Source organism: Artemia franciscana, chromosome 19 (assembly GCF_032884065.1).
Source record: "Artemia franciscana chromosome 19, ASM3288406v1, whole genome shotgun sequence".
NCBI lineage: Eukaryota > Metazoa > Arthropoda > Branchiopoda > Anostraca > Artemiidae > Artemia > Artemia franciscana.
The window spans coordinates 17,624,923-17,646,075 of NC_088881.1; the positions used below are offsets into that span (position 1 = coordinate 17,624,923).

The 21,153-nt window shown below is 34.5% G+C and overlaps 1 protein-coding gene across 1 annotated transcript in view; it reads right to left on the reverse strand.

Moving 5' to 3' along the window:
* The window catches only part of LOC136039359 (protocadherin-like wing polarity protein stan), a 173,078-nt gene that overhangs the window by 124,220 nt on the left and 27,705 nt on the right, over positions 1-21,153 (reverse strand). Inside the window, exons 6-8 of the mRNA XM_065723020.1 lie at positions 16,680-16,815; positions 12,152-12,351; positions 1,260-1,403 (exon numbers count right to left, since the gene is read on the reverse strand). Coding sequence (XP_065579092.1) covers positions 1,260-1,403; positions 12,152-12,351; positions 16,680-16,815 — 480 coding nt within the window. The remainder of the gene's footprint in view (positions 1-1,259; positions 1,404-12,151; positions 12,352-16,679; positions 16,816-21,153) is intronic.

Sequence of the window (21,153 nt, forward strand, 5' to 3'; positions counted from 1 at the left end):
GAAGTCATTACTAGATTATGAGTGAAAATTTGTATTTTCCTAAAATCCAGTATCCTGCAATATAGTAACTTTTCACTTTTCTGTATAATTTATTTGTTCTGGACATGTCTAAATGTGAAAGCGGTGGTGATTTTGTCCGATGGTAATTAGTGAGGAAGAAAAATGACAAAAACCACAATTTTCACTCCTTTGTTATTAGCTGTTTCGTGCAATTACAGGTTACACAGGTAAAAACAATAATTTTTTCATAATCATTATTTCTTGCAAATTTGGAAAAGAGTGAAACGTATATGGCAAAAGCAATTAAATCTGATTAAATCACATCTTTTTTTCAGTTTATAATAATAGTGTTCTTTTGTTAAACCTTCGTCTACATCATCTCTTAGTCTAATAAATATCACCATGATAAGAATTTGCCTCCTGCAGAAATCAAGCCATCGGCTCCGTATTTACCACTCACTCTCATCACCTTTCTTAAAAAGGATTATAGTTTTCCTTGTACTTCACCTTTTTCAAAAATCACATTCATATTTTTAGTAATTTATATCTAATTTTGGAACTATCATATTTCAAAAATTCCTTGACCCAGCTATCACTGAGGCTTTATATTTTTCAATATCTTTTAGTTTTGTCTCTCTAAATTCCTCCTCGCAAAAAAACTTCTTTCACTTCCAAATTATCGAAATATTTTTCAGTTTTCTACTTCATTTCCTACATCTTTATCAGCTTAACACAGCTACAGCTTACCAAATTCTCAAAATGCTCAACCTATTTATCTTCAACGCTTACCTTGTCACTAATTGGGGTGACGTTTCGATGTTGAACTGGGTCAAGTCCAGTCTGAATACTTCATTTTAATTTTTTCAACATGCCAGTACTATACCTTCTATTATACTGTCTGGGTACACCTTTCAGATCCTCCGCAATTTATCCATGAAATTCATTTCACGCCTCCTTAGGTCATGCTTAAATACCTTCTCTACTTCCCTTACTTTAATCCTATTGTCGTATTACCCAAGCGACATTTTATGAATTCTACATTTAACCGTAGTAATTCTATCCAACTTACTACTTCATACAAACCTTATGGAGAAATGCATTTTTTAACATCTTTGTAATCAAGAAACGATTTACTATGAATTAGCTTCGGTGATGACATTTTCTCCCAAAAACAACATGACAGCCTAACTTCTCCAAATAAGGTTTTCTTGACTTAATCAATATAATTCCATAGAGAGTGGTTTGTTAGAGGTAATTACCTTCACAGTTGCAAGTTTGGCAAGAGTTGATCGACTCAGATAGATTTTTTCTTGTAGATATTGTTGACTAAAAAAGGAATCACCGTCGGGTGCTCGGACCGAGAAGCTAACGTTCAAAACCCGGTCAGGAACATCGGTGTCATCCTAAAACGAAACAAAGAAAACAAACCTGAAAATACTTTATTTCCATGTCCATGCCGATTCACAGAAAAAAGATTGATGACATAACGGTGAAAACGGAATCTAAACTTTATAAGACTACTTAGCATTATTTTAGTCTATCTAAGAACCTATAGTAAAATTTAACAAGTTTTCTGGAATAGTGGTAGCAAACATTTGGAACAGTGGTAGCAGACAATTTGCTGTCTTTTCATACTTGGATCTGTTCAAAGATGTTTGATTATCAAAGCAAGTCCGATTTCTAACAACAATATCAACTAAGATTCAAACTTATGGTTTTCTTCTTTCAGGCTTTTCAATTATTGTAATCCCTTGTTAAAATATATAGAAATATTTTTGCAATTACCAGCCGCCGGGCCCCGGCACTCAGCACACGGCAGGCTTCTATATATGGATTCTCATTGTCGCTTGTCTTCCAACCGCAGACAATTTGCTGTCTTTTCATACTGAAGTATTCTCAACGATATTTGATCTTTTTTTTCAAGTTCAAGTTCCTTTATTATCAATATATTTCCTTTTATAAACAAAAATATCCCGAAGACCTCAATAGCCCGTTATTTGGGGAAAAATAACAAAAAACAAAATATAAATAACAATTAAATACATTCACACTTAATATATGTTTAGATTCTACTCACCAGCGATTATTAAAGAAAGTCCGATTTCTAACAACGATATTTACTAAGCTCCAAACTTTTGGTTTTATTTTTTTAGATGTTGAATTGTTGTAACCCCTTGTTAAAATATATACCAGTTTTTGCTCTTTAAGCAATTTAATATCTTTTGATACTATATCTTTTCAAAGATATTTGATTATTAAAGCAAGTCCAATTTCTATCACCGATTTCTACTAAGCTTTATACTTTTGGTTTTATTTTTTAAGGTTTTTGAATTGTTGTAATCCCTTGTTAAAAAAAAATATAAAAATATTTTTGCAATTACCTGTTATTGCTCTTTCCACAATTTAATGTCTTTTCATACTATTTTCTGCTCAAAGATAATTGATTATTAAAGACAGTCCGATTTCTAAGAACGATATGTACTAAGCTTCAAAGTTTTGGTGTCCTTTTTTAAGGTTTTTGGACTATTGTAATTCCTTGTCATAATAGAGAATCAGCATTTGTAATAATTGTAAACTTTCGTTTTTTGGGCCTTCCTACTGACTTTATATAACTGGTTGCGTTCAAAAATATTTTCTTAGATAACTTCGAAGACCACACTGCCTTTCCATGACGAGAGTATAACAGTTCAAAATAGGGATGAAACCTTTTAACCGACAGTGAACAGATATAAATTTTTTTAACTGGATATTTCGAACACCTATACAGTGTTCATCATCAGCAGTAAAACTAAAAGACATCAAAATGTTTTCTTTTTTAAGGTTTTTGAATTGTTGTAATCCCTTGTTAAAATATATACAAATATTTTTGCAGGTACTGTTTTTTTTTTCTTCACGCAATTTAATGTCTTTTCATACTTGCTCTTTTCAAAAATATTTGATTATTGAAGCTAGTCCGATTTCTAACAACGATATGTACTAAACTTGAAACTTTTGGTTTTCTTTTTTAAGGTTTTTGAATTGTTGCAACCCCTAGTCAAAACAGAGAACCATCATTTGTAATAATCGCAAATTTTCGGTTTATGGGCTTTCCTACTGACATTATGTAAATGATTGCGTTCAAACCCAAGAGTTGATTTTATCAAACAAACAAAAAACTAATTTTAAAGTTTTCAGGTATTTTTCTAGTTTTAATTAAAACATTAAAACTGTTGTTCAGGCACCGTAAATATTTTTGCCGTTTACAGAATGACTTTAGCGGTTCTGAACTGAAATTAACATATTTTACAATTTTTTTCATGTCTTAAAAAGACATTGCTTATATTTATAAGAAAAGAAATTCAGTAATGATATTTTTCTAACAACGATTTCTAATAAGCTTCAAACCTTTGGTTTTCTTCTTTAAAGTATTTTAATTGAAAAAAATTGGAGCCGTTTTCAAGAAAAATAAATACATACAAATATATACATACATACACATACACATACATATATACACATATAATACATACACATACATATAAATACATACACATATAAATACAAAATAAACACATATATATGTGTGTGTGTGTTTGTGTGTGTGTGTATGCGTGTGTGTGTGTGTGTATGTATGTGTGTGTGTGTGTATGTGTGTCTGTGTGTGATTATGACCCTCATTGGCTATCCTATGTATATTTTCAAATACAACTGATAAAGGATTCAGCATTGAATAAGTAAAATAACATGTAAGTGAAACAACGACAGCATTAAATAGAGAAAAAAAATATAACATACTAAATAGCGGTCAAACTATGAGCTCCAGAAGTTTAAAAACTATAATTTCTAATTAGCATTTTTTTTTCACTGTGTTTAACAAAAGTCTCGGGATTTAGGGCCACAAGGGTTCAATATTCAATTATAACAGTGTAGACCGTGAGTGTAATAACAGTGTACACTTGTGAGCTCCACAAGTGTAAAAAATATACTTCCTAATTATATGTTTTTTTCTTCTGTTTTTTACTGTGTTTAACACAGGCTTGGGCATTGAAGCCACAAGTGTTCAATATTCAATTATAACACTGCGTACCGTGGTTTGAAAATTACTTATGTTTAAATTGCTGAGTTGGCCAGCATATCTAAACCTTTATAGCATGTGGAAGGTTAAATGATCAATTTGAAAATCACTGATTTAATTATGTTTGGAGACAAATATTTGAGAGGGACGAAAATTTAAAAAAAAATAATAGTTAAAGAGAATTTATTGTGGTATTTATAACGACTCCAATTTGATTTTGAAACTAGAAGTTTTCAAAATTACTTCATAAATAATGGGCTTTGAAACACAAGCTAACACCCAGAACGCAATCAAAAACTGCTTTTCTGGTAGTGAGGCCTGCGAAATCTTACAACAGTTGTGACCCATGGGTCACATTTGCGAAGCCACATAAATGACAAACTATCGGATTGGAATGGAGCCCTAAAACGCATAACTAACGTCCAAACTACAGCTCAGTTCCAAAGACAATAATTATATCGGTTGATGAGTTTTTGTTGAATTAATTCCACACAGCTATTAGAATATTGGATCCAATTAAAACCATGATAAGGCAAAACTATGAGCCCATCTCTTACTACCCAACAAGTTTGGTTGCACTACAACGTCCACCTCTAGCTGCTATGCGCATAAAAAGACTTTAGACCTCCTCCACTCCTTACCCCTCCCACAGAGGTCAGATCTACCATTGTTGCCGCCATTCTTGCTGAACTCCTGGTGGCTCTTTACTTTCTTGCGCATTGCAATTTTTTTTCAAAATATTCTCAACGCAAGTCTAAGCAAGTTTGATTGTTGGCTCCTTGTCTAAATGTGTGCTTTCTTCTGCTATTTTCTCCTGCATGTGTGTTTAGTCCAAGGGGTGTTGCACGGTACCATAAAAATATACAGCTCCAGCAGCAGACACTACATTTCCCCTTTTTAAGTATATGGTTTTATTAAACTGAAGACCATTCCCTTAGGTTAAATTAATTAACACACAAGGTAGATTGCCCACAGCACGCTAGATATCTTTTGCTAGGTTCACTCCAATTAAATGCCAACCCATCTTCATGTGCATTACACAATTTTCGCACTGAGGTACTATATTATCAATGTTACGCCTAAAGGTCTTACCTGAAATTTTCAGATTGCTAATATAATTGATAAAAATCGGTAGCTAGGGAGGATCAACATGCCAAAATTTTTGTTTAATCATATTTTTATCCTCGTTATCCACGTTGTCCTGCACATCCTCCCTTGGAGAATATGTTAGCACAAGATTTTGGCAATTATTCCAAGAGTCTAGAAACGTCAAATACGCGTGACAGTGACGACATTTACATAGAAAGAGGGGAACTTATCTCTTATAGCCACCACACTGAAGCTCTTGATCTGAGTAGAACCTGTTTCTTTCTATATTTCAGCATGTACTTGGTGAGAACCAGCTTACCGTGAGAGAGGTAAACCATAATGAGGTACATTTTAATTAAATATTTTGATTGGTATTCTGGTTAGGATGGGGTAGATTAGGTTAGGAAACATTTAATACGTACTTACACATTAGGGGAGGGGGTGGCTGGGTAAAGCATAGGGAGTCTGCTTGCAAAATGTCTTAGCTACAATTATTCTACATATTATAAAGTAAGAGTTGTTCCATTAGGATTAACATAACTTCATTTCTTTGCTGTGGTGGCTATAAGAGATAAGTACCGCCAGAGAAAACACGCTAGTCCACCTAACTAAGATAAAGCTAACAGGGTTAAGTTTGACGCCTTTATAAATACTCCTTCAGTATTTTGGTTTGATGTCCCCATCTTGAAGTACTGAATTTTGAGTGTTCTTTCAATGAATATTCAATTTAATTCATCATTTTTTAATACTGTTATATAGAAATATAAATTAACATTTGAAAGGAGAAATCATATTTGGCATAAGAAACAAAATCATTGCTACTTTTTTTCAACTTTCTGAATGTTTAAATTAATTTGAATTTTTTATTCCACAATAATGGCTCCTTTTCAACATCTAAAGTTCCGTCTCATTTGCTTTGATTGAAAATATGATTTAAACTCCAATTAAACTTTCTACCTGGGCAATCAAACAGTTCGTGGTAACGAACTGTAGTAAGGAGCGACCCGGCTCAATAGTAACCAAAACTCTAAAAAATGGAATTTTGATACCAATAGCTACATCAAAAGAATTGCATTTTAATTCTGATTTTAAATATATAACTTTCATCAAGTTTAGTCTTACCCATCAAAAGTTACGAGCCTGAGAAAATTTGCGTTATTCTAGAAAATAGAGGGAAACACCCCCTAAAAGCCATAGAATCTTAAAGAAAATTACACCATCAGATTCAGCGTATCAGAAAACCCTACTGTAGAAGTTTCAAGCTCCTATCTACAAAAATGTGGAATTTTGTATTTTTTGCCAGAAGGCAGATCACGGATGCGTGTTTATTTGTTTGTTTGTTTTTTTGTTTTTTTGTTTTTTTCCCAGGGGTGATCGTATCGACCGAGTTGTCCTAGAATGTTGCGAGAGGGATCATTCTAACGGAAATGAAAAGTTCTAGTGTCCTTTTTAAGTAACCCAAAAAATTGGAGGGCACCTAGACCCCCTCCCATGGCAATCATTTTCCCAAAGTCAACGAATCAAAATTCTGAGATAGCCATTTTATTCAGCGTAGTCGAAAAACTTTATAACTATGTCTTTGGAGACGACTTACTGCCCCACAGTTCCCGTGGGAGGGGCTACAAGTTACAAACTTTGACCAGTGCTTACATATAGTAATGGTTATTGGGAAGTGTACAGGCGTTTTCAGGAGGATTTTTTGGTTGGGGGAAGGGGTTGAGAAGAGGGGGATATACTGGGGAAACTTTCCATCGAGGAATTTGTCATGGGGGAAGAAAATTTCCAAATTACTTTTTTAAAAAGAAGAGTTGAGAGAAAGAGTCAAACTTTAGCGTAAAGAGTGGGGCGTTGATGAGGAAGCAGCCCCTTTCATATACGAAGTAATTTCGGTTCGTTTTAATTTTTAATGTCGCTCCTTACTTTCGGTTGAAAAAACTTGTTTTTTTTTTATTTAATAATTTAATAAAAACCGAGTCCGTTGATTTTTGAATTGAAAAGGGAATAGTTGTTGGAAAAGTCAAAGTCAACGCAGCTTTACGTTCTTTTTATCAGGTTTCAATAAAAAAAAATCGCCCAAAACCTTGATTCAATGTTCAACTTCTTAGACAACAGAGCTTCATTGGTTTTCGACATGTTTTGTTGGTGCAGGTTGGGAAAAGCAGAATACACGAGTGTTCATCACACCGCGTGCGTGAAGGCCATGAAACATGTTCAAGGCCAATGAACATATGAAATTCGTCTCATTTTTAACACTTTTGATACTTTAGCTTTGCATCATAATTAGCGTTCTGTTGGATGTGATGAAATATATAACAGCCTTCAGTTGATGGTTTAAGTGTGCACACTAATATCGTTTTTGGTGGAATAATTTTCTTTTTCAGGGGACCAACTGCATTACACTAATCATCAAAATTAATTCTGATTCTCTCTATGATTTATACAATCATTGTAAACAAATGGTATTCCCCTACTACCTCCCCCAATAGAGGCTCTGAGTAAGAAGACAGCCCAAGAACATATTTGACAAAAATGAGAAGGCAAAAGGGTTAGGATAAACACTGTATATTTTTTTTTAATCTTAGCGCAGTTTTACTAATTTTGGCACGAGTTTAACGAGACTCAAATTTTTTGACACAAAGGACTAGAATCTCTCCCCAAAAAATTAAGTAATTTGGCAAATGATACCTCAGCAAATGCAAAAAATAATAAACAAAAAAATATGACACCGGTCTAATCGTATTTTGGAAATTAGCCAGAGAAAAGTTGTTTTGTAAAATATATCGATAAATAAAAATTTTATGGATTTGGTTTAAATATTAGAAAGGTATCTAATTATCGTCATAGCCCATTAATCGTTTAAACTTGTGTAAGTCAATTGCCTTCAAGGCATATAAAAGCGATAAGTGCTTAAGCTAACTGGGTATTGTGCAGCATACCCTTTACCGTTATCATAAGCGTTTGTCTTATCAAATGTGCTAATGACAAGCGGCTAGAATTAACATGAATAATTCAACACTATTAAAGATATTTTACTGATGCCATGGTGTGGATTGTAAGTATGTTTTTATTGGATAAGTAATTTACTCACTGAAGCATATGAGTATTAAGAGACTTGCATGTCACTTAAGGATTTGGACCATAAACTACGCAGCATCATTTTAGGAGAAGCATTGGCCCTCCAATACTTGATCCCCCACCCTCCGCTGATTACGAAAAATACCGTTTCGCTGTTTTCATTACAAAATGGCGTTCTTTTGTACTTTCGTTGAAAAAATTGAAATCGAAAAAAAAAAAATTGAAATCTTTGGGAAATTGGGAAAATTATGAAAAACTTGATATATTGTGGTGTGGCCCAAAGTGCCCCACCAAGCATACACAACTGGTGGGGTCTGAATAAAATACCTCAACTGACTAGAATATATGGATTGTACTGTGGTTGTACCTAAGTTATCTAAGTCATTCAACTTTATTTTGTGAAACAACAAAACAATCGGCTCAGGTACCAAACAAAACAAACAAAACAATTATGCAGTTTCTTTTGACAACTGTATGACAAAAATAAAGAGATATCAAACCTGAAGAATAAAAACAATTAGTATATTTTAATATATTATACTGCTAATATCATATTAGTCAGGGCTGTTCAAATAGGGGAAGGGGCGAGACAACGTACAGAGGCTGGAAACAGCGGTTACCATGGCCAAGATTGTCTTAGAGGCAACGTCTGCTAGTAAGGGCGCCAGAAGAGGAGGGCAGGGGGGAAGGTAACCTAGAAATTTGGAACTATAAAGTGATTACAAGGAAACCGAACGATAAAGAGCAGAATAGGTAAAAACCATGGACAAAATTTGTGTTGCCCCATTTTTGGCTGCCTGCCAATAGTTTTTGAGTCTTCATAAAAAAATATAAGTTCTAATTTGTGACTGAGTGACCCCTTTCCACTTTTCCACAAAGTTTTTTCTTTATGATTCAGTTGGAGTAACAAAAAAAAACAACAACAAATTCTTCATAGTAATGAATGGTAAGTAAATAACGATCCTTGTCAATAAAGATAGCATAAGATCCTAACAATCGATAGCATTAAATAAAAGAATCAGCTTTTTATGGTGAGCCTAAATACTTATAGGTCCTATTAGATAAAAAAAAAATACGGTATTTTATCTGCAAGTAAGGACCGACATTAAAACTTAAAACGAACAGAAATTATTACGTCTATGTAATGGGTTGTCCCCTCCTCAACACCCCACTCTTTACGATAAAGTTTGACTCTTCGTCACAACTCTACTTTTTAAAACAATAAAAAAAGACTGTAGCGTAAAGAGCGAGGCATTGAGCGAGGCGTTTTTACATAGCTAAAATTTTTTTGCAGATATGAGCTTGAAAACTCTACAATAAGGTGCTTTAATACGCTGAATCTGATGGTACGAAATTCATTAAAATTCCATGACTTCTAGGGGGCCATTCCCCCAATTTTTGAAAATTAGACAAATTTTCTCAGGCTTGTAGCTTTTGATGAGTAAGACTAAACTAAATGATTTTATTTATATTATGACTTATATATTTGAAATCTGGGAGAAATATATTAATAAAAATACAATAAATTGGGAATTTTTTTTTCTCGATCGCAAGTTTTCTTAAGAAATTTGGACAAAAGCCAAACTTCACAGTAAAGAGTAAGGAGCCAATGAGGAGACAACCTCCTTCATACAGAAAATAATCTGCCGGAATAAATTTCAAAACTGTCCCTTGCTTTCAGTTTAAAAGCTCCTTTTTTAATTTAACTTCTGATATAATTTAACCAAGGCCTAACCAAGATATAATTTGAGATAGTCATACCTGAAATCCCTGATTAATTGTTTTGAAAATGTGTAAATCAAAAACTGCACGTTGATTGGTACCGTCCTATGTTCAAATTTACAGTTTCAATTTTGGATAAAAATCGAATGTACTTAAAAAAATCGGCGATGAATAGTAAAATTGGTAAAAAAAAAAAGTCCTTGTTAATAATACTACAAAAGAATTCCGGTTGGATTATTATTGTTTGTATGGATGGAAATTCCGTTAGACTTTTGATTTTCTACATAACTGAAGCCATCGCATCCTCTACAATTGTCTCATCGACAAATACATCACATACATTTGTTTATATACAATGAAGTACTTCGTATAAATAGAAAAAGAAAAATGTTACCATTTGAAATTCTGAAAACTAAGCTTCTAGCAGTTGTTTCCCCCCCCCAAAGAAATTTCCTGGTGAGGCAGGTGATGGCCTGCCTTGCCTTTTTCTCCTCTGTGCAGGTAGATATTGGAATCTTTGCTGTAGAGATAAACATTTTGATGAATTACTACACACCCCAACCTCTTTCAACATTTATCTGTAGCCTCATGATGAGTAAGCAGATTGTCTATTAAGACGTTCTTTCTAACAATCTACCCTACCCTTAACCTAAACAAATACTCATCCTCTCTCATCATAGCTGATACGCAATTACATTCACCAAACGTAGCCTAATTTCATTATAAATAAAGCGAGTCAACTTGGTTGAATCCAATACTACCACCGTGTTGCATTACTTCTTTTGCTCCTGGTAAGCCTAAAATATAGTTATTAATAGTTCTAAATCAATTAGCTTCTCAGAACTTTAATTGATTGCAAGTTCGTCCTCTTTTGGGAAAAGTCGTAGTTTGGTGCCCTAAAATGGCAGAAAACGAGACTCTCCCCTGGCCCAATCTGTAGGCTCGCTTAAAACAGAGCTTCAAATTACTTTTGAATGGCCTCCCTCCCAATTATCTTGGAACTTCGGTTTGATACAATCACCCTTGGGAAAAAGCGAAACAAATAAACATGCATCGACAATGTTTCTTCTGAAAAAAACGAAATCCCACATTTAAAAATTGGAGCTTGAAACCTGTATGGTAGGGTTCTCTGATATGATGTATCTAATAGAGGGATGTTCAATAAGATCGCTTGTTTTTTTTGGGGGGTGTTTCCCCTGTTTTCAAAAATCAGGCAAATATTTTCAAATTTTAGTTTTGGGTGGGTAACAATCAACAAAAAGAATTTTATATATTTAGAATCAGCATAACAAGCCAATACTGTCGGTTTAGCAATTGTCAAGAGAATGCCATTTTTATTTCTGGTGAATATTTGCCAAGTCACTTGGTGACGAAAATTTGTTTGAACCTGTTCATTTTATTTAGTTGAATAGGACAATAAAAAGAAAAAGAGTCAATTTGACACCTGGATAGTAAGTTTCTTTCATTATTCTGTAATTTTTCTAAATGTCTAAATAAATAAGGGATTTAAGCTCGAGGCGGAGAATTGTCCTGTTATGAAAGAGGTAAATATTACATAGCAGGTATAAAATTAAAACGTGGTATCTATGCAGGCAGGAGGATTTTTGAGTATATACTCCTTCTGTAAACTATTCTAATGAGTAGGAAATTGCATAGACAAGCCTACGTCTGTTATAATTTATGGAAGCAATAAATATTTCTGTAATTTTAGTTTGAATCTGATTTTCTTTTAAGATTAAATACATAATAACTAAATATATTATTAATTAAATAAAGTGACCTATTTGCCAGGAATTCTTGATATCTGAAATTTACTGTATTTTGTTTCATTTTGCATGCATTTCAATTGCTCTTTTTATTTGAGTTTTTTCCTAAAATTACTTAAAAATAGACTTATTCCTACAAAACAATATCCTGAAATATATTCCCTGTCACCCAACCATTACTGCTATTTTGGTGTCTGCCCCCCTGAAAAATTTCCTGCCGGAGCCCTAGCTATCTAATATTATTTGGTTGGAAAAGAATCATACAATCGGAAAATGATGTGTTATTTATAATAAAAACGACGTCTAATAGTTGATTGTGTATCTTTAAGGCATTAACATCATTCTGCTTCACTTTTATCTTATGTATATGTATGCTTCGTGTATATGTGATCCTCGACACAAAAAAATTAATTACTTAGCACCACGACCTATGCTAGGTTCTTACCTGGATACTAAAAATATGAACATTGTCTTTGGAACATGGTAAGATAGCTGCCAAGCCTTCGGTGAAATAGGTCAACAGTGGAGACAAGAACTCTTCTTTAGTCATGTCAGCCAGACGCACCGTCACAGAATTATACAACATTGAATTTGACACCAGTAATACAGACAACTGCATCTCAGCACGCACTTCGTTCAGTCCATCTGTAAGATTTATGAAAATGATTGAATTAACGGCAGTGAATTAGTAACAATTAAATAGACTTTGCATGGACTAGCTATTGGAGGATTTAAAGCAGTGATGGCATTAAATACAATACAGATAATTCTTCGTTAGTTGTACATTTAAATCGTTTCTTGCTTCTCTAAAAATAAAGGTGGGATGAATTGTAATAAACCAGTCTTGTTACACCAAATTGTTTCGATTTGTTTTGTTTTTCTATTGTTTTTCACCCCCTTTTCCCACCATGTCATTTTTTTTTTTTTTTTTTGCATTGAAAAATAAAAGCTAGACACTAGCTCAAGATGGCTCGCAGCATATCGTAAATAATTTGCATAAGAGATGCAGGGAAAATTAAGGTAATAATGTAGGAGCAAAGTGAGCCAATTGTGTCCTCATCCTTGATAAAGTCAAGATAATTTCATATTTACACTTTGAAAGACGAATAGGAGCCCTAATCCATTCAACGCTATTAAACGGCTTTCCTAGTACGCACTTAATTTTTTTGCCAAGTGGTTAAGTCCTAGGAACAACAAGCAGAAACAACAGAGAATTTTCTCTTAAGACAGTGGATCCTTAACCCCGAGTGAATATTTTGACCCTATATCCAAGGGCCATCCTCAGCAAGGAAATGAAAATATAAAAGAAACTCGCATTAAAATATGACCAATAAAACTAAATAAATATAAGTTTTTTATATATTTTCATTTGTTTTGCTGAGGACTGCCCCTGGATATAGGGTTGAAATATTCATTTAGGGTTAAGGCTCCACTGTCTTAAAAAAATGCCTGTTGTTTCTAATTGTTGTTTGTGTTTATGATGGAAAAGCATTGTAGTCTTCATCGCTATTCAGCGGTCAAGTTACGTTGCTTTAATTCTTGGCTTTAAGTAAAAATCCATAAAACCACAATCATCGTCTAAAATCATCGCAACAACCATAAGTAAACAATTCAGAAATTAAAATGTGGAATAGAGAGGGAGATTCAAACTCTGATTAGGCATGAAAAGCTCTCTAAGAAAAGTCCTTTAATTTATTTTCGAAATTCATCAACTACTCATCTACAAATTCCCCTTTATAGCAACATTATGGTCTTTTCCATAGCGTAACATAAACATGCTTAATGGAAAATTCTAACTAAAGCTTGAGTCTAATTGGGACTGTCTAAGTTACGGACAACATTGGCTCTGTGAGATTACGTAACGCAACAGAAAGTCTTAAGTTATTCTAGTGTGAAAGGATCTACGTCCTAGTGAGAAATTAAATAAAAAAAACAAACAATTTTTTTTAACTGAAAGTAAGGAGCGACATTAAAACTTCAAACGAACAGAAATTACCCCGTATATGAAAGGGGCTGCTCCATCTTCAACGCCTTGCTCTTTGCACTAAAATTTGACTCTTTCTCTAAACTCTACTTTTTAAAACGGTAAAAACTTTAGCGTAAAGAGCAGGGCGTTGAAGAAGGAGCAGCCCCTTTCATATACGGGGTAATTTCCGTTCGTTTTAAGTTTTAATGTCGCTCCTTACTTTCAGTTAAAAAAAAACTCCATGTTTTGATTTCGGCTCTCCGCAGATGAATAATTAAAGCGAAATTTGCATATTTATTTATTTGGCTAAATGGCTTTCCCATAGTTTTGATCGAATGATTTTGCGAAACAAGGAGGGGAAGGAGGCCCAGTTGCTCTCCAATTTTTTGGGTACTTAAAAAGGCAACTAGAACTTTTAGTTTTTACGAACGTTTTCATTAGTAAAAGATATACGTAACTTACGAATTAGCTTACGTAACAAACTTCTATGTTCGTATGTTTTTATTACGTATATGAGAAGGTTCGCCCACTTGTCAATACCTCGTCAATAACTCTTTGCATTAAAGCTTAAATTTTGTCCCCTGAATCACAAAGGCCGTAGAATAAATAGTTGAAATTACTAAAAATGGTTTAGCGTAGAGTGAGGTATTAGGAGGTGGTGAACCCCTTATATGCGTAATATTTTCAGTTCGTTTTAAGTTTTAATGCTACTCCATACTTCTAGTTGATAAAAACTTTTTCATATTTATTTTATCATTGTTTTTTTTTAAATAATGCTAGAAAATGCTGCGCCACCTTTATGGAAATCTTCTTCCCCCATGAAAGATTCCTCCATGGAAAATTTACCCCACATATCCCCTTCTTCTCACCCCCCTCCCAACCAAAAAATCCCCCTGAAAACGTCTCTAAATTTCCCAATAACCATTAATATATCCAAACACTGGTCAAAATTTGCAACTTGCAGCCCCTCCCACGGGGACTTTGGGGGAGTAAGTCGTCCCCAAAGACATAGTTATAAGGTTTTTCGACTATGCTGAATAAAATGGCTATCTCAGAATTTTGATCCGACTACTTTGGGAAAAAATGAGCGTGGGAGGGGTCCTAGGTGCCCTCCGATTCTTTTTGTCACTTAAAAAGGGCACTAGAACTTTTCATTTCCGTTTGAATGAGCCCTCTCGCAAGATTCTAGGACAACTGGATCGATACGATCACCCCTGGAAAAAAAACAAGCAAACAAATAAACACACATGTCTTCTGGCAAAAAATACAAAATTCCACATTTTTTTTTAGATAGGATCTTGGAACTTGTATAATAGAGTTCTCTGATACGCTGAATCTGATGGTGTAGTTTTCATTAAGATTCTATAACTTTTAAGGGGTGTTTCACCCTATTTTCTAAAAAAGGGCAGATTTTCTCAGGCTCGTAACTTTTGATGGGTAAGACTAAACTTGATGAAACTTATATATTTAAAATCAGCATTAAAATACAATTCTTTTGATGTAACTATTGGTATCAAAATTCCGTTTTTTTAAGTTATGGTTACTATCGAGCCGGGTCACTCCTTACTACAGTTCGTTACAACGAACTGTTTGAAAACAGTAAAGGACTGAATAAATCAGTGCCGGAGAAATCACATCCTACCCTAGTACTAAGGATAGTGAAAATGAAATCGATTTTATGGAATCGGTTAAGCAGAAACATAAACGGCCATATATATCTAAAAAAATTAGGAAACATCAGGAATTCGACTTTAATGTGAACGATATTTATACATGTTTAAGCAGTTTTCGATAGTAGTGTGCGCCAATTCATAAAAAAAGAAAATAAGAGTGAATGAAAAATCCGCAAAAAAGCCGAAAACATGTGGCACCAAACACCTTAGAAGGTGTAGCTTTCCTTTCACGATCTATTTGTCTTTAGGAATCTATACATCGTTTGAGCTTTTATGGGGCGAAAAGCACTACCAAATTTATTACTTAGTTTTACTTATTTATTTTCATGGTTTAATATGGCAACACTGATGGAAATGGTTTGTTGCACTAAAACCTTAAACTAAAAAGAAAAACCTTGGAATATGGCAGCTTTCAGGTATGAATATATCTAAGATGGGCCCAGTAGCGAGAAAATGTTTTATTTTGATGTCTTTGGTGCTTAAAATACCGAACGTTGTGTAACAGCAAAAGGATTGAATCACTAAAATGATCTGGGCAACAATTGAGAATTTTGAAGATCTTTGTGCTCGACAGATTCGCATAAATTTGAGCGGAACGTTTAAAAAGTAAACTGTACACGAAGGCATTGGTCTATCACCAGCAAGAACAGCTATTGCCAGCCGACGATAATGGTCTACCACGAGTAGAATAGTAACAGTACCACTCATCCTATTCTTTTGGAGGTGGTGAAATTAGAAAAACACGGCAAAACATAGCCTGGAAAACACACTGGGAACATACTGGGAAAACACAAGAAATTAAAGCTCACATCAACATACTCTGGATGTTAGAGGGGAGGAGCATACCCAAAGACCCCCTTCTGTCTTCTGTAATTTTACCTACGTATAATGTTCATTTTAATTGTCATGTCTTCTGAAAATTGTCACTGAGTAAAAACTTATCATTTCAGCCCAACTAATTCAGGTTGCTCGTATTCAATAGCTGCAACATATCTGCGGATTTCCTCAGCTACTTTCACATTTCAAAGTAAAAGTTCCCACCCTAACTACACATCTAGGTTTACCAGAAACGTCTTCAACGACAAATTTAAAAACAGTTTTGAAATACCAATACTTGAATATAACACGACCCCCCAGTGCAATAAGAAGCAATTCTCTGGACGCACTCAGGGCTCCCATCAAAGAAATATTTGCTTTTGAATGTTCAATGTCACAGATATCAATCAAAATCATAATAAATATGAGCACCTACAGCTAATAGCTCAAAACATACATGGACAGTGGGAGATCAAGATACATAGATACCTCAGTTAAAACACGCATAAATGACTTACCGGTTACAGCTACTTCCATCGCTGCAGTTATTGGAACATTAGTGTCTTGAAGGCTAGATGATAACGTTATCATACCAGTTGTGGAGTTTAAACTAATGAGCTCTGCTTTGTTGCCAGACAAGATTTGGAAGTGAAGCTGAAACAAACAAGAACGAAATGACTTAGAAACGAATTTCAACTCGACGGTGGGATTTTTCTCAAACACATAAAAACATTTGATGCTAAAAACACATTAGGTCAGAAATTCAGAATATCAATACACGACTGAATTTTACAAACAATATTCGTTTTCGTTTCCCCCTCCCCGGCCCCCTTAATATACTTTTGTTTATAAATCATCTGCTGGCTGAAATATGCAAACCCGAACCAACTGCTAACCTGAAGGTTAATTGTATCTGCTTTGGATTTGTTATATCTGATAATACCAACCGTCAACCTGAACGGTACGATTCAAATTTTAAGGTGTAACACGCCAAGATTTTCTGCTAAAATGTATCTGGTAGGTATGAAACTATTTGATAATTTGGACATCTACCATGTGACTGCACAGACGGTTGTTTTTAACAGTAATGGATATCTCTGCAGTTTTCAAGTTTTATGCTTACTAATTAAAATATCCGATTCTTATTTATTAGTTCTAATTAGTTTTAGTTAGTGTATTTTCATGCATTTCAACATTCCTTCAAAATACCTTCAAATTTCAACTTTCTTCTCGCCCGAAAACTTATCTTTCAATGTTTTTTTTTTGGGGGGGGGGGTGTTAAGTATTTAAAAGTTTTAAAATGTTGCATTCAAATGCAAGTCAAGGTCTACGAAGTACAAAGGATATAGGCTATCAAAGTGAACAACCTATAAAAAAAAGTAAATACTATCGAATGTTAACGATTAAGTGTGAGCATAAGTGAGTGTGAGTATGAGTGAGTGTGCGTTTGTTTGAGTGTGATCTCCCCTATGAACGTGAAAATTTATACGACTACCCCTTCCATATATACTTTATATGCCCCGGTTCCGGGCTCTGGGGAATTGTACCAATCCTGGAGCCATTGTTATATGATCTTTGAACTATTTTGAACAAAATGGTTATCTCAAAGTTTCGACTGGATGCGTTTGGGGAAAGAAAAGAGTGTGGAGTTATTTGTCCTCCGACCATTCTTGAATCTTAAAAAGGAAACTGTAAATTTCAATTTCCAATCAAATAAGCCTCCTTCAATGTTTATATGACCAAATCTTTCATAAAAACAATCCATGCCCCCGAGGCATATCTTACAACACTTGCCTCCTGGCTCTCTTGGTTGTATTAATCCTTGAGGCATTGTTATATGATCTTTGAACTATTTTGAGGAAAAAGTTATCTGGGATGCATTTTGGGGGGGGGGTCACTAGTTGTGGTGTCTGTAGTTGCCCTGCAATCACTTTTAAATCTTCGGGAACTAGAACTTTTAATTTCCAATCGAATAAACCCCTTTCGAAGTTAATACGACAAACCCTTCCATATAAAGTGCCTCCGGAAAAAAAATCATTGAAGCCTCATGACCTTTGAAAAATGCGTTGCCTCTGAAAATGTCTATCCAGATGTTTTATTCAATGTAACGCAGGGTTGTCGAGGTACCTATTGACACAATGAACGTAGAAGGGGGTGTTAGTTTACCATTCTATCGGTTTTGGTCATCTAAAAAGAGTCAGAATCTGCAATAGACTAAGTAATAGTGATAGTCAACGCTATTGCTTTGACTGTGACAAATGGGTTCAGGAAAATGTTAATGAAATATGACCGCAAAATCCATTGTAATCTTTGCAATTGCATGACAAAAATGTTAATAGCTTGGTTCTGCATTTGAAATCTTTTGTTCTTATTTCTATTGAAAAGAAACTGGCTAAGTCTTAGGACCAAAAAGATATTAAACGGGGAAACAAGCAGACAAAGACGACAACCCTCAATGGAAGCTCTACCTGATACAATTATTTAAGCAGTTATTAATTATGGACAAGATGCCTGGAGGTTCTGATCTATGATTTGGAGGTTGAAAATCCTGTATACACTAAGACAATTTAGGACTACTTCAACTATGTAATTATACCCAAATTATCTGTGAAATGCCCAAAGCCAAAAAGAAACAAAAGGAGTAGATTAGCTACTAGATGAATTTCATTTGTCTGAAGCAAAGAGCTACAGTCTCTTTTGTTAATCCTATTGGTATAGTAAAGAGTTAAACAGAGGCAGTGTATGTACTCAAATGAAAATATAGGAGCATCATAGAGACCTCAGGAAGAACTACTTTATATTTACGGGATACCAGGGAACCTTTATAACATAATCCACCACAGCCGTGATTTCGAGAAGGACAAAATATCTATACGTATAAGACACATACGACGAAATTTTACACAAGATTAAAAGAAAAAGTCAATATCAAAATATGTGCTGGTCAAACAGTTCGTGGTAACGAACTGTAGTAAGGAACGACCCGGCTCAATAGTAACCAAAACTCTAAAAAATCGAATTTTGATACCAATAGCTACATCAAAAGAATCGCATTTTTAATGCTGACTTTAAATATATAAGTTTCATCAAGTTTAGTCTTACCATCAAAAGTTACGAGGCTGAGAAAATTTGCGTTATTTTAGAAACTAGGGGGAAACATCCCCTAAAAGTCATACAATCTTTAACGGAAATTACACCATCAGATTCAGCATATCAGAGAACCCAACTGGAGAAGTTTCAAGCTCCTATCTACAAAAATGTGGAATTTCGTATTTTTTGCCAGAAGGCAGATCACGGATGCGTGTTTATTTGTTTTTCCAGGGGTGGTCGTATCGACCCAGTTGTCCTAGAATGTTGCAAGAGGGCTCATTCTAACGGAAATGAGAAGTTCTAGCGCCCTTTTGAAGTGACCGAAAAATTGGAGGGCACCTAGGCCCCCTCCCACGCTATTTATTTTCCCAAAGTAAACGGATCAAAACTCTGAGATAGCCATTTTATTCAGCGTAGTCGAAAAACCTTATAACTATGTCTTTGGGTACGAATTACTCCCCCACAGTCCTCGTGGGAGGGGCTACAAGTTACAAACTTTGACCAGTGCTTACATATAGTAATTGTTATTGGAAAGTGTACAGGAGTTTCCAGGAGGATTTTTGGTTGGGGAAGGGTTGAGAAGAGGGGGATATGCTGGGGGAACTTTCCATCGAGGAATTTGTTATGGGGGAAGAAAATTTCTATGAAGGGAGCGCAGGATTTACAGCATTATTAAAAGAAAACAATGAAAAAATAAATATGAAATTTTTTTCAGCTGGAAGTGAGAAACAGCATTAAAACTTAAAACGAACAGAAATTATTACCCATATGAGGGGCTCGCCTCCTCCTAATACCTCGCTCTTTACGCTAAAGTATTTTTAGTAGTGTCAACTATTTATTCTACGGCTTTTGTGAATCAGGGGTCATTCTTAATAAATTGGGACACAATTTAAGATTTAGTGTAAAGAGAGAGGTACTGACGAGGGGGCGAACCCTCTCATATATGTAATAAAAACATGAGAATAAAAAGTTCTTTACGTAAGCTAATTTATAAGTTACGTATATCTTTTACTAATAAAAAGATTCGTAAAAAAAATAAAAGTCTAGTTGCCTTTTTAATTAACCAAAAAATTGGAGGGCAGCTAGGATTCCTCCCCCGCTCTTTTTTCTCAAAATCATTCGATCAAAATTATGAGAAAGCCATTTAGCCAAAAAAAAAATTATGCAAATTCGTTTTAATTATTCCTCTGCAGAGAGCCAAAATCAAAACATGCATTGATTCAAAAACGTTCAGAAATTAAATGACAAAAAAAGTTTTTCAACTGAAAATAACTTCTGTTCGTTTTAATTTTTAATGTTGCTCCTTACTTTCAGTTGAAAAAACTTTTTTTTATTTAATATAAAACAAAACTTGTAAGCCAGTATTATTTCACTTAATACCGGTTTTGAAAAGCGGTGAATTGAAAATACGTAGTACAAATTTCATTCAAGGTGCATCTTTAATTGGAATATTCTACGTTTTTGCATTTTTTTTTTTCAAGAATACATCAAATTTAAAAAAGAAAAAAATTCATAATTTTTAACTTTGGAAGAGGCTCATTCTGTCAAAACATTAAGGTTATACTATCATTTTAAGGGCCAAAAGCTATCTAGAGAACCAGAAAACCTCATCCTGTGCCCCTTTTTACCCCTGGCATTCTCAGAGCCCTTCCTCATTGCATCAGATAAACATTCTGAGATAGCCATAGCCTTTGGAATGGTCGAACATCAAATATATGTGCCTCTAGGAGGACATGACTTGAAACTCTATCCTAAGCCCTTTTTTACACCCAGCATCCTCGAAGCATCAGATCAATATTTATTGATCTTTTATTCCATGTGCATTTAGGAGGAGCGCGACTTGATAGCTCAAGATTTAAAGGCTCAAATGCCCAGGCAGCAAATGCCCTGTTCTTCACCAGT